Below are 12,900 nucleotides of genomic sequence, written 5' to 3'. Positions count from 1 at the left end.
CTGACAACAACAACAAATCCCAGGAATTCGGATATCCAGTCGTGCCCTTTAATAGCACATGAGAAATTAATCGCTCCTATTTTATAGAGTGTTTTTACAAAGCACCCTCCCCACCAACCGCCTGCAATGAGGAAGGAGCCGATACTTATGTTACTGTCCCTTCTGTACACTTAATAGAAATGGTAGCTCACATATAGTGATTGCTTGTTCAACCCAGTTGGACAAACATTGGTTAAATAGCCTACTATGTACCTGAATTCCACAATAAAAGTAGGGAGGACAAGTGGGTAGGGAGAGAGACAAGAGAAGGAGATGAAAGGAAGAGAGGCAAGGAGAAAGGAGAAGACAGAAAGAGAAGAAGGAAGAGGAGAAAAAGAAAAGGAGAAAAACATATAAAGGAGGAAGAGAAGGGAGGACAGAGAGGGAGAGACAAAAGAGAGATACAGGAAGGGGATGAAGGAAGAAAATGTAAAAATGAGTGACTATGCTGACAGTCAAAGACCTCACAATCTAGGAAGTATTTCCATTTTCTGACAAACATCCACAAAGTTGGTAGATGATGGATAGAGTACTGGTCCTGGAGTCAGGAAGAGTAGTAGTTAAATGCAGCCTTAGACACATACTAGCTGTGTGACCCTGGATAAATCATTTACCTCTAAGTGCCTCAGTTTCCTCACCTGTAAAATGGAAAGAAAATAATAGCAACTATCTGCAAATCTTGTTGCGGGGATCAAATGAGACATATTTATAAAGCGTATAACACGGTCCTTGACACATAGTAAACAGTACTCTCTTTCCTTTTTCCCTCCTTTCCTTTCCTTTCCCTCTCCTTTCCTTTCCCCTTCCTTCCCTTCTGTCCTTCCTCCCTTCCAGACCCTTAGTTTCCTCATCTGTAATATAGGAAAGGAAACACTTGCTGTCTTTTTATAGCCTGATATACATAGACATTAAATTTAGTGTGCAGCCACAATTATAGTATAACAATTTGCTAATTGTATTTGACAGATTTGGGACTCCAAGTCCCGGACAATGGAAAAAAGCAGGCTAGACTGGGAATGTTGCAGTCTGGCTTCGAGTCTGGGCTCCAGCATGTAGCAATTGACTTTTGGTGTTTTTGATCAGCAAATATGTTAAGTGCTATACATTGTACGCGACACTGTAGATACAAATTAAACAATTAAATAGTCGTTGTCCTCAAGGGGTTTATATTCTGTTGGAAAAAAATAACATGTAGCTATATACATAGAGAATGCAACAAACATATTGCAAAGTAATTTCCAGGCTTGGAGGAGGTTCACACATTTAGGGGGAATTAGAAAAGAGCTCTCCTGTTGGATGCAGAGGAAACCTTCATTTTCTCATGTATAAAATGAGTGTAGTAATTCTCTCATTTCCTAACTCACAGGGTTGTTGTGAAGAACGTACTTTGTAAATCTTAAAGTGCTTTAACAATGTGAGTTATTGTTGTCATTGATGGTTATTACTCTGCATTAAGATGTACTTTGTCTCGATTCAGATTTCTTCTGGCCCTATTCTGTTCCTAGAAAGGCTTGAAGTCTGGCAGGAAATCCTAACATATACTTTTCTGAAGCAAGTGTGTTTAATTATCCAGGGAAAGCAGCCTGATAAGCAATCAGTGTTTTTATCTTCCATCTCTTTTCCTGTCATTGAAATGCCTTCATATTCTTTAGTGGTTCCAGAAGTAGGCTGAAGACAGGACTCCTGGCTTATACTTCATCTTCCCTAAGGAATGTTTGTCTCCTGGAGGTGGGGCCCAGAAGGAAAGATGGTGGATTCACTCTCCAGTTCTACCGTTCCTCTTCTCTCAGACCTTGAAGGAAGTCTCAGACTTGGCCAGTGGCTGGCTCAGACTCATATCTTCTATCAATCATGTATTGAAGGTCAAAGGCTGGCTAAATAAAATAATAGAACTAATTTTAATAATTCACAGTTAGCATCAGAGGAGTTAGAGTTCCTTGATTGTAAAATAAAGCACTTGTATTAGATTAGAGACCATCTAATACAAGTGCTTTATTTTACAATCAAGGAAACTGAGACTCAGAGTGAAATGATTTGCCCATGGTGACACAAGTTATAAGTGGCAAATTGGGGATTTGACCCCATGCCCTCTGACTCCAGACCCAAAAACATGATGTTTTGTAGCATTGACCTTCTTTCCAATGGCCTTGTGATAGGTTTTCTGTTCCCATTCCCATTTCTTAGTCACAAAACGGGAATTTGGTAGATGAATAAACAAAATGAGTTGACTTGTCCAGAGTTCAGAGCAAGTAACTATTAAAAATGAATTAAGGTATAATGATCCTGAATCCAAAGTTCTTCCTCCTAGATTCCATTCTAAGTGACTTAAAATAATCCATTGTGTATTTTTGGAACCATATTTGGGGAGCCCTTTGATTCTAGGGGGAACTTCTGAAAAAGCCTTTCCATGCTAGTAAGGCTTCTACAGGAGTTCACTCCTGCTGTGTCAGGCTGATGATTCTTTCTTCTCTCACTTTTAAGTCTGCACTTCTCAGCCCCTTCTTTTTTTGGGGTCCACAGAGGCTAGTATTCTCCAAGGTATCTCTGGGACAATAGATACCATCTTTCTCCACCTATAAAAACCTCATCATCTTCTGGCCTGCTCCCCTAAGAACCTGGTTCCCTCCATATCCCCCCCCAAAAAAAAGAACAGGAGAGATACTATAGCCCTGACCTCCCTATTCTCACAGTAACTATGACTTTGTCTTAAAATAATTCTATCCCTACCCCCTTTAGTATTGCCCTGCTCTCAGACAGAAAAGAGAAAATTATCATCCATCAAGTGCCTTAATGATCTTTTTCTTCAAGATTTCTAAAAATCCCACAAAGCATCTCTGATGTTTAACTGCTTTTGTGACATTGGATAGACCATGTAAGCTCTCCGAGGCTCAGTTTTATTATCTGTAAAATGAAGGGATTGGACCAACTAGCCTCTGTGGAGCTCTTCCAAATCCAGAACAATGGTCCTGTAGTTTAACACTAGATTTAACATTCCTCCTTTGGAAGGAATACAATAGGAAAGAGCACTCAATTTGAAGGGATGAGATCTGGATTTGAATCCTGGCTCAGCCCTGACATTGGTGCTCCCTTCTCTTTCCCTATTAAAAAACTCTGAATTTGAATAGGGAAAAACCTGGGTTTGCATCTCACCTCCTATTAAGTTTGTAATGAAAGGCAAATCACATAACTTCTCCATTCTCTCATCTGTTAAATAGAAGCAGTGCTACCTAAATTAACTAATTTTGGAGGGAGGTTAAAACCCTCCTTTGTAAACTTTAAGCAATATGTAAACCTTAGCTATTATTGTTGTTAACTGCTAAAATGGAAGAGTATGACCAAATGACCTCAAAGGATCCTTCTAATCTCCTGTAGTGTACCTACCTCCCCATCTTCCATTCAACCTATGGCCTTGCCAGTAGAATTCTAAAGCATTTTATTTATTCATTATTCTTCCCTTCCTTCTTCAACAAAGTTGCCATCATGTTATCTTAGTTATTGAATTTATTGCCTTGTGTTGGTATGACCAGTTAGTATTCGTGGTGCAGGATGATCTGCCCATGACATGCCAGCCATTCTAAAACTGTTATTATCAGTTGGAAATTTATTAATCACACCTATTTTTTTTTCTCTTGCTATTTTGAGTGTGTGCTTTTACACATACCACACACACACACATAATTGTGTATAACAGTGAATTATTATTTTTAGAATCAAAACATAACAAGCTGTGGAGTTATACAGTAAACAGATGGGCCTTAGGGAGGACCCATGCTGTTTTGTAGACATACTTATTTCTAGCAGAAAAACTGAGCTGTAAAGGAAGCATGAGCACCATGGCTTAGCAGGAAAAGCTCTGGATTTTGGGGTTGAGAGTTGGCTTCTGGTCTTGGCTTCAACACTCTCTTCTTAGCTCTGTGACCTCGATTAATTATATTCCTTCTCTGGGGTTCAGTTTCTCCATCTGTAAGATGAAAATTATATAGCATGGAGTCATGGTTAGAAGTCTGGATTTCAACTGAGAAGACACTAGTTGTGTGATCCTGAACAAATCTCTGAGCTTCATTTACCTTAAATGTAAAAGAGAGATTGATGTTACCCACCTCACCAGGTAACTGTGAGGAAAGATGTCAATAAATGGAATAAGATTCAGTAAACAAGTATAAGTCCTGATCCTATTTACTGCCTCTGAGAGTTTGTCCAAATCCTCAGAGCAGTGTTGAAATGGCTGCCCTTATTATTGGATTTAAGTTCTGAAAACCTAGGTGCATCTCCTAGATCTTAAATTTACCAAATATCTGACATTAGGCAAATTGCTGAGCCTCAGTTGGAATAGTAGTTCTTGCACTGATTCTCTTGAGGGGTTAATGCATGGAAATCATTATAGATAAGAGTTATTATTATTATTGTCATTTAAAAAGAAAGTTACAAATGTTTTGACTCGCCATTTGGAGTGAAGACCTTGGATATAGAACCAGTCAGAAGGCCCTGAGCTAGCTCTTCTCAATTTGTGTGCCCTGGGGTACCCTATGCCTTCATTTGATTGTGAGTTAATTAGATTTATGTTGTGTTTTTTTTTGTTTCCCTCCCACCCTTGTCTTGTTAGGAAAACCTAGTAGTTTCTTTCCAGAAGAGAGTTTTATCGACTCGGGAGAAATTGATGTGGGGAGACGAGCATTCCAGAAGATCCCTCCAGGTATTTTTTGGAGATCTCAGGTGTTCATAGATCATCCAGTGCATCTGAAATTCAATGTGTCCTTGGGAAAAGCAGCTCTGGTTGGGATTTATGGCAGAAAAGGCCTTCCTCCTTCACACACACAGGTAATCAGGAGTCCTCATTAATGTGTTTCTTTTTCAGGGGAATCAACTCATGTGTTATAGCCAAGCCCTCATCTCAACTTTTCAATTTATTTATTTAAAAGTCTATCATTCTAATTTTAGATATTCTCTTCTATTATCTTCTGTCCCACCTGAAATCCCAAACAGGAAAGGTGGTTTTTTTTTTAAAGCTTTTTAAGCATAGGTTCTCTATTGCCCATGAAATAAAGTACAGTCTCCTTAGTTTAACATTCAGGCCCCTTGCACAATCTGGCTCCAGACTAGAAGACCTAGTTTCAGAGCAATTAGGTAGGGTAAATAGTAAATAGAGTACTGTCCCTGAATTCAGGAGAATCTGACTTCAAATCTGGCCTCAGACAATGGCTAACTGGGTGATTCTGGGCAAGTCATTTCACTCTGATTGCCTTTCCTACAAAAATAGAAGAGCTGGTTTCAAATGCTGGCTCTGTTCCTATCTTTAAAATGGAGTGTCTATGATCCCTTCTAATCCTAAATCTTACAAACATTGATTATATTTTCCAAATAGCATCTCACTCTATCTACTTCCCTTCCCCACATTCTGGTCAAACTAGACTACTCAGTGTCTCATCCTGTCCCTGCTTGCTTTGTATGTGCATGGAGTAATCTTTGCATGGAGTCACAATCCCAAGACCAAATCCTCCATAGAGAATTCATAAGTAATTCCTGAGCTAGAAGGAAACTCTCCCTCCCTTATCTGTCATTATTTTTTTGACCTCTCCTGCCATATTAAATTTTGTGTCAGCTAGATAGAAACATACATGTACATGCATGTACACACATGGCTTATATACATATATGTCATATTTCCCCTTAGACTATAAACTTTCCTGAATGCAGGGATTATGTCATTCTTTATCTCTGTAGCCAAAGTGCCGAACACAGTGTACTATACTTTGCGGGAGTTTCATAAATGTCTGTTGAACTGAGTTGGTGATAAAGAAGATTTAGAAAAATTTCTCATTAGCTCTTTCTAGCAATTCATTTCTTACATAACCACACAGACTCAGATTTGGAAGAGATTTCAGAGACCATTTACCATTTCAAAGGCCATTCATATCAGAGCAAAACCCCCCTCTGTAACATTCCCAATGAGTAGTCATTCAAATGTCTGTTTCCCTTTAGCTGTCGCCTATTCCTAAAATGAAAGGGATGGATTAAAATGATGTCCTACAGCTCTGCTAGCTCTAAATCACTGTTTTCTTTCTCTTCCTAGTTCCCTTCTTTCCTTCTTCCCTCGCTGCTTCTTTCTCATTCTTCCTTCTTGAATTCCTCCTTCCTCCAAAAAATAGGGATATTTTATCCTTTTTAAAATAATTTTTTCTTTATGGATTTAACAGTTATCAACAAACATTTAAATATAGAGAACAAAAAAGGGATTGTATATAAACTTAACTTCTGTTATATATTTTTTTTTAAAAGTCTATATTGAAACTAATTATTTAACAATTTTGGACAATTTGTGTCCCTTTTTTTGTATTCCACTGATTTTTAAATGTTGTATTAGTGTTTTTTCTTCCTTTCTTCCTACCTTCCTTCCGCCTTCCCTCTCTCCCCCTTCTTTTCTTTTTCCTTTTCTTTCCCTTATTTCTCTTGTCACATTTCCCTCCTCCTTCCTTGATGCCTCCTGGTAATAAATATAATCAAGCAAAACAAAGACCATTTTGACCATGCCCCCAAATCTGTGTCTCATTCTATTCCATCAAATCATGTGGCAAGCAAATTTCATCATTGGTTCTTGGATGTTATATTGGTCATTGCATTGATTAAAATTCTTAAATCTTTCAAAGTTATTTTTCTTTAAGTTAAAGGGAAATTTAAAAAGAAAAACCTGAACAGAATGATTGATGTGTGGTCTAATTTAGAGGCAGAGGAAATAATGGATCCTTCAGGTTTATTCTAGCTCTGGAATTCAAATACTCTGCCCATCAGTACAAAAATCAGCCATGGTTGTGTCAAGAAAAGGATGTGGGGGAGGGTTTGGAGAGAATGCACTTATTCTGCATTCACTAGTGGACAAGATTCCCAAGAGAAATGCAGTTTGCTAAGTTTGTGTTGGTTAATCAACCATCAAATGGAATTAACCTCTCTCCCATCTCCCATCTTGTATTTCCTTGTATCCCTTATGTTAAAAAATCCAGGACAGGCATTTAAAGTTAACCCTAAAACAGACTGCTGATTTTTTTTCTCTCCTTTTTTTTTCTTTATTCTTTAGTTTGATTTTGTGGAGCTCTTGGATGGGAGAAGACTCTTGACTCAGGAGGTGAGGAGCTTGGAAGGCCCTCAGCGCCAGTCCCGAGGCTCTGTCCCTCCCTCCAGCCATGAGACTGGCTTCATCCAATATTTGGATTCTGGGATTTGGCACCTGGCTTTCTACAATGATGGAAAAGAATCTGAAGTGGTTTCTTTTCTCACCACTGCTATTGGTAAGAGAATTAATGATATCACTTTTCCCCATGCTTATTTTGGTACCTATGTGGACAACTAATGAAATGAATTTTCATTGTATCCATTTTAATACATATATATACAATTCTCTTCTCCATATTCTGTTTGGTCATACCTGTGCAGATAGAGATGTGGGATGAATAGAAAATAATTTTCTCTATGTCCATGCTTTTGTTTGTATGAAAAAATGCGACAAGATTAGACACATTTACTTTATTGTTTGTCTAGACAGAAGAATGACTTGGATGTAGAGATTATCAGCTATTTGGTTGTAGGGTTTGTAGGTTTAAAGGGTTGATTGACTCCTTTAAACATGTTGGAACATCTCAAGTGCTTTGTTCTTTACCTACCTCCCTTGCCTCTATATTCAAGATAGATACTAGTTTCTCTTCATGGTAATTTACCCTGTTATTGTTTTTTTTTTAATTAATTTTATTTTTCTTCAGTGGACAAAATAGAATCTATTTTCTTTTCTTCCCTTCCTTCCACATTGGAAAAGAAAAAAGTACAAAACCCTAATGGAAAATATGCACAGTCCAGCAACATAAGTTCCTTTATTGACCATGTCCAATCCATGCACATTGAACCCATTCCTTTTCTGTCAGGAAGTGACTTCATTATCAATCCTTGGAATTGTGGTTGGCCATTGCCTTGGTTTTATTTGTTTTAATTCTTTCACAGTTGTTTGTTTCTACAACGAAGTTGTTACTATACCAGTTGTACTCCTATAAGTACCGTGTTTCCCCAATAATAAGACACTGTCTTATTATTTTTTTTGGACAGAAAACCACCAGAGGGCTTATTTTCAGGGGAGGGCTTATTTTAATGAACATTGACAGCAATGCTCCCTGAGTGCTCCTTCTATCCTCTATGATGTCCCCTGAGTTCTTCTTTTATCCTCCATCATGCCCCTTTTATCCTCCATCATGCCCCCTCACTCCCCTCACATACAGGGTTTTTATGTTGTCCTACCTCAGCTCTCCTCTGCAGCGCTGCTCTCAATGGCTCCAGCAAGCAAATCACTGGGAAAGAACAGGATGACGTGCTTACTGCTGCAGCTCTGATTGGATGCAGCTTGGAGCACGGTGTGTGTTGCACTGGGGGGGTGGGGGGTGGAGGGGGAAGGATGGTGCATACAGAGGGTACCGTAATGTAGCGTGTAGCGCAAGGGATTACCTTCACTACAGTAGCAATTTCAATAGGGCTTATTTTCAGGGCAGGGCTTATTTTAGAGGAATCTTACACAGTAAGGGGAGGGTTTATTTTCGGGATAGGTCTTATTATCGGGGAAACACGGTAGTAATGGGAAAGCCCAATCTATAAATCAGGGAAAGGAATAAAATGATTCTGTATCTTATCAACCATTACAGCTGAGGACAGTATACAGTAACAGCAACATTGTGTGATGATCAAGTGATCCAAGACAATTCCAAAAGGCTTTGGATGGAAAATGCCATTTGCATTCAGATGAAGTCCTAATGCAAATCAAAGCATACTATTTTCACTTTCTTCAATTTGTTTTTTCTGTCTCATTCTTCTTCCATAACATGATCAATATGGAAATATGTTTAACATGATTGTACATGAATAGCCTATATTGTATTGCTTGATGTCTTAGGGAAGAGGGAGGGAGAGGAAAATTTGGAACATCAAATGTTACAAAATGAATGTTGAAAACTATTTTTACATGTAATTGGAAAACAATTAAATGATAATCTAGTTGGGGAGGAGAGATGAAGAGAAAGAAAAGGTAGGGAAGGGAATAAACATTTATATAGCACCTACTATGTACCTGGTGCTGTGCTAAGTTCTATGTAAATATTACCACTTTTGATCTTCTTCCTTGAGTCAGTAGGGAAACAAGTTTTTGAACAAGAAAAACCGGAGAGTTTTATTCTCCTGTCTCATCTATCCTTATTATAGTAGGACAGAGAAAGTAAATAAAACAAACAGTACCGTACAACAAACATGTATCTATTTTTATTCAATAGTATTTTATTTTTCCAATTATATGTAGAGATAGTTTTCACCATTCGTTTTTTTTATGATTTTGATTTCTAAATTTTTTTTCTTCTTCCCTCTCTTTATTTCCTCCCTTTCTCAAGAGAACAAGCATTCTAATATAGGTTATACATATAGGATCATTTTAAACATATTTCCATATTAGTCATATAACAAAAATTCAAATGCTACTATCTGGAGAGTGTAGTTATAGTTCTGATGAAATGCTAAGTTGAGCTAAATAAGACATCTTTATTTCTTTTAAAAATCAGCCCCAGGTGTACCCCCTACATGAAGTCTTCCTAGATTTCACGAGGTGATTCTTCTCTCTACCTTCTCACTTCTGCCAAATAATTTTGTATTTATGTTATATGTTTTTTCTATTGGAGAACTATACCAAGTTGGGTGGTGAATGGATAGAGAACTGGCATCTCTCCCCTAGGTTCAGATTCTCTCTCTGAACTTAGACAAATTAGGTCACTTCTTAGTGCTCCTCACCCCAGCAACAGTCTAAGATTATAAATTGTTGAAAAGATGCTGAGTGCTTCACTAGAAGGAGCTTCTAACCAGGATCTTCCTATAAACACACCAATGAAATCACTAATATGCATTTGTAAGCATTTTTTTATTGACTTCTCTGTTTGCAAGCTCTTTGAGTCCTGTCTTATTATCCCTAGCAACTAGCAAAATGCCTGACATATATAGCAGGCAATTAATATAATCTTGCTGAATTTAAATGAATTGAATTGAAGGAGCAGTAGGGATACAGAATATTCATACAGAGAGCTGTAATGCACAGATTGGTGATAATGTACAGTACCTAAGAAAGTAAAACCCAAATTAGCCAGGATACTAAGGGAATAGGCTTCTGATTAATTACATTTTCCACTTCACTTAAAGCTACTGAAAACTTTTTTTCTTTAACTCTCTGCATAAAATATTTCTGACATATTAATAGGTTTTCCTGCCTTAGTAAGTAGAGTAAAATGAGTATGGCTGTGGTTTTTCTTGGATGATGAAGGATTATGGGATCATAATTCTGTATATAAATCTGTACTGCCTAGGACTCTAGATACAAAAGACAGACAAAATGGATTTAACCTAGGAAATTGGAAGACAAGATAGTACAAGTAATCCATGAATAAGGAGTCAAGAATTCTGGAATCCAGTCTTGGCTGTCCCACTGTAACCTATTATATAACCTTGGATAAGATATTTATCCTCTCTAACTCTGTAAAATGAGAAGTTTGGACTAGATTATTCCTAAGGATCCCACAAACTATGACATTTTGCCTTCTGAGATTCTTTCTAGCTCTGATAATCTGTGATCTTGTGCTCATTGACTAAGATCTATAACAGACTGAGAGTTGATTTACCCAAAAAAAAAAAAAAAAACATCTCTGTTGGATTGCCCTCTTGTCATTTCACTATCCATTTTGCTCTCCTTAAAACCAGATGATGAGGCATTTGGGTGAAAGTGAAGGTACTGAATTATTCAGTTTAATTTCAATTAATCAGTAAAATTTAACTAGTGCCTAGAATGTGCCAAGTACAATATTAAGAGCTGGGGTTACAAATTCAAAATGAAACAGTCCTTGCCTTCAAGGAGTTTACAATCTCATGAGAGAAGACAAGACACAAAAGGAAGCTGAAAACATAAGAAGGGAGGAAGGAGAGAAGGAGGTACCAAAAATATGGTGGAAGTCAGAGAAGTCCCAAAGTAGTAAAATCAAGTGAGAATTCAGGTTAACGCATTTTTATTAAATGGTTAGATGTGTCCCAGCTAAACACAATTTTATCATATTTACTCATTTATTTTCTTCTCTTCACTGTTGTATGGCTTTGATAAATTCAATTCAACAAACATTTATTAAGTATTTACTGTGTGCTAGACACTGTGCTAAGTAAATTCTCTGCTTGGTTCAGCCCAGACAATAGTAGACTATTTTAGATGAAGAAGAGCTTGGCTTTTTCTTTTTCCCAATGCTAATGACGCTATTTAGAAGACCCCTTGCTAACAGGATGCATTGAGGAAGCTGAAAGTACTTGCTCAATGATTTGGGAGTAGAAATGGGTTCCTTGCCAACATTATAATAGCCATAGATATAATTTCTAAAGTCCTGTAAGAGTTATTATTTCATCAAATTATTTATCATTTTATTATTTTCATCATAAAATGTGAGATGATTTGTACAAGTTTTATTGCTCCCAAATTACAGATAGGCAAATTGAGGTTCAGAGAGATAAGGCTCCTAATGTAAGATCAAATTGCTAATAAGTCATAGGGCAGAGACCGCACTTTACACCCACTTCTCCTGAATCCAAGTCTGGGGCTCTCTCCATATCTAATTCTTAAATTCCAACTCTCTCACTTGCTACATTAACATTAGGGAGTCTGTTTTACCTTCTGAGCTACAGTTTTCTCATACCTCTCAAGAAAGAGTTCTTAACCTTATTTCTGTCATGGACCCCTTTGGCCATGTGGGGAAGTCTATTGGACCCTTTCTCCTAATTGTTGCTGTCCTTCATCCTCAAAGAGAACCGCAACAATGGCATCAAGGCAAAGTGTGTCGAATGGGCTGATCAGACTGATATGAGCTCAGAAAGTTCTACCACAGATTGGGCAAAAAAGTCCATATGAACATTTCAAGTGGAAATGTCTCTAAATCTGTGTATCTCATATTTTGATTATATAAAATACATAGAATTGTAAAGGAAACCAACAGTAATAATAATAGTAATTGCTAAGATTTCTATAGGGCTTACTATATGTCAGTCACTGCACTAAGTACTTTACAATTATTATCTCATTTGATCCTTATGACCATCCATGGAAATATGCCCAGGAGTGCATAGCTAATAAGTGATTGAGATCAGATTGAACTCAGATCTTCCTATCCATCATCATTATTACTATTATTTGGAATACAATTTGAGAGACCCTCATTTGGCGAACTTCTTTGTAAAAAAATCTTACAGGGAATTATCAATTCTTGAATTTAGAATTGGAAGGGACCTTCAAAATTATCTGGCCCAGTCTTTTCATTTTACATCTGAAGAAACCCTGATCCTTTAGAATCTAAGTTCTCTCCACCTCACCACACTGTCCCTAGATCACAAGAACTGGCACTGTGAAGAACCTTTCCCCTTTGGCCAACCTAGCCATCATTTTAGAGCATCCCATTCATACTGAGCTTGGCCAGATCCCCCACTTCTTGTACCAACAATCTCTGCAGAACCATAGACTCTAAGCGACTTCTGTTTTTAAAGATGGAAGCCTTGGATATAAACACTGATGAAGTCAACCAAATTTAATCCCATGGAAGCTATGGTGAACGTGGAGGTGGTCTCCTACATGAGCAAGTGGTTTTATCTTGGTCCAACAGCATTTCTTTCTCCCCATGATATGGACACTTAAAGGAATCACTTCTTAGAATGTGTCTTGTTTATACATTAGGTTGGGGTGCAGGTGAAGTGATTGTAAATTGCAATTTTTTGCAATTGCAAAGCTAGTAAGTGTTGTAGCTAGAATTATAACCTGGATGGAGGATAATGTCA

General features: G+C 37.6%; 1 protein-coding gene across 1 annotated transcript in view; it reads left to right on the top strand.

Annotated features, from left to right (window-relative positions):
* TENM4 (teneurin transmembrane protein 4) overlaps positions 1-12,900 on the top strand; it is a 1,176,249-nt gene that overhangs the window by 899,667 nt on the left and 263,682 nt on the right. The window contains exons 11-12 of the mRNA XM_051987214.1: positions 4,643-4,857; positions 7,109-7,319. Of these exons, the coding sequence (XP_051843174.1) occupies positions 4,643-4,857; positions 7,109-7,319 (426 nt within the window). The remainder of the gene's footprint in view (positions 1-4,642; positions 4,858-7,108; positions 7,320-12,900) is intronic.

The sequence above is a fragment of the Antechinus flavipes genome, chromosome 3, assembly GCF_016432865.1.
Source record: "Antechinus flavipes isolate AdamAnt ecotype Samford, QLD, Australia chromosome 3, AdamAnt_v2, whole genome shotgun sequence".
In the NCBI taxonomy this organism is placed as follows: Eukaryota; Metazoa; Chordata; class Mammalia; order Dasyuromorphia; family Dasyuridae; genus Antechinus; species Antechinus flavipes.
The sequence above is the reverse complement of the archived record's forward strand: the minus strand, read 5'-3'. Positions and strand labels throughout refer to the sequence as shown.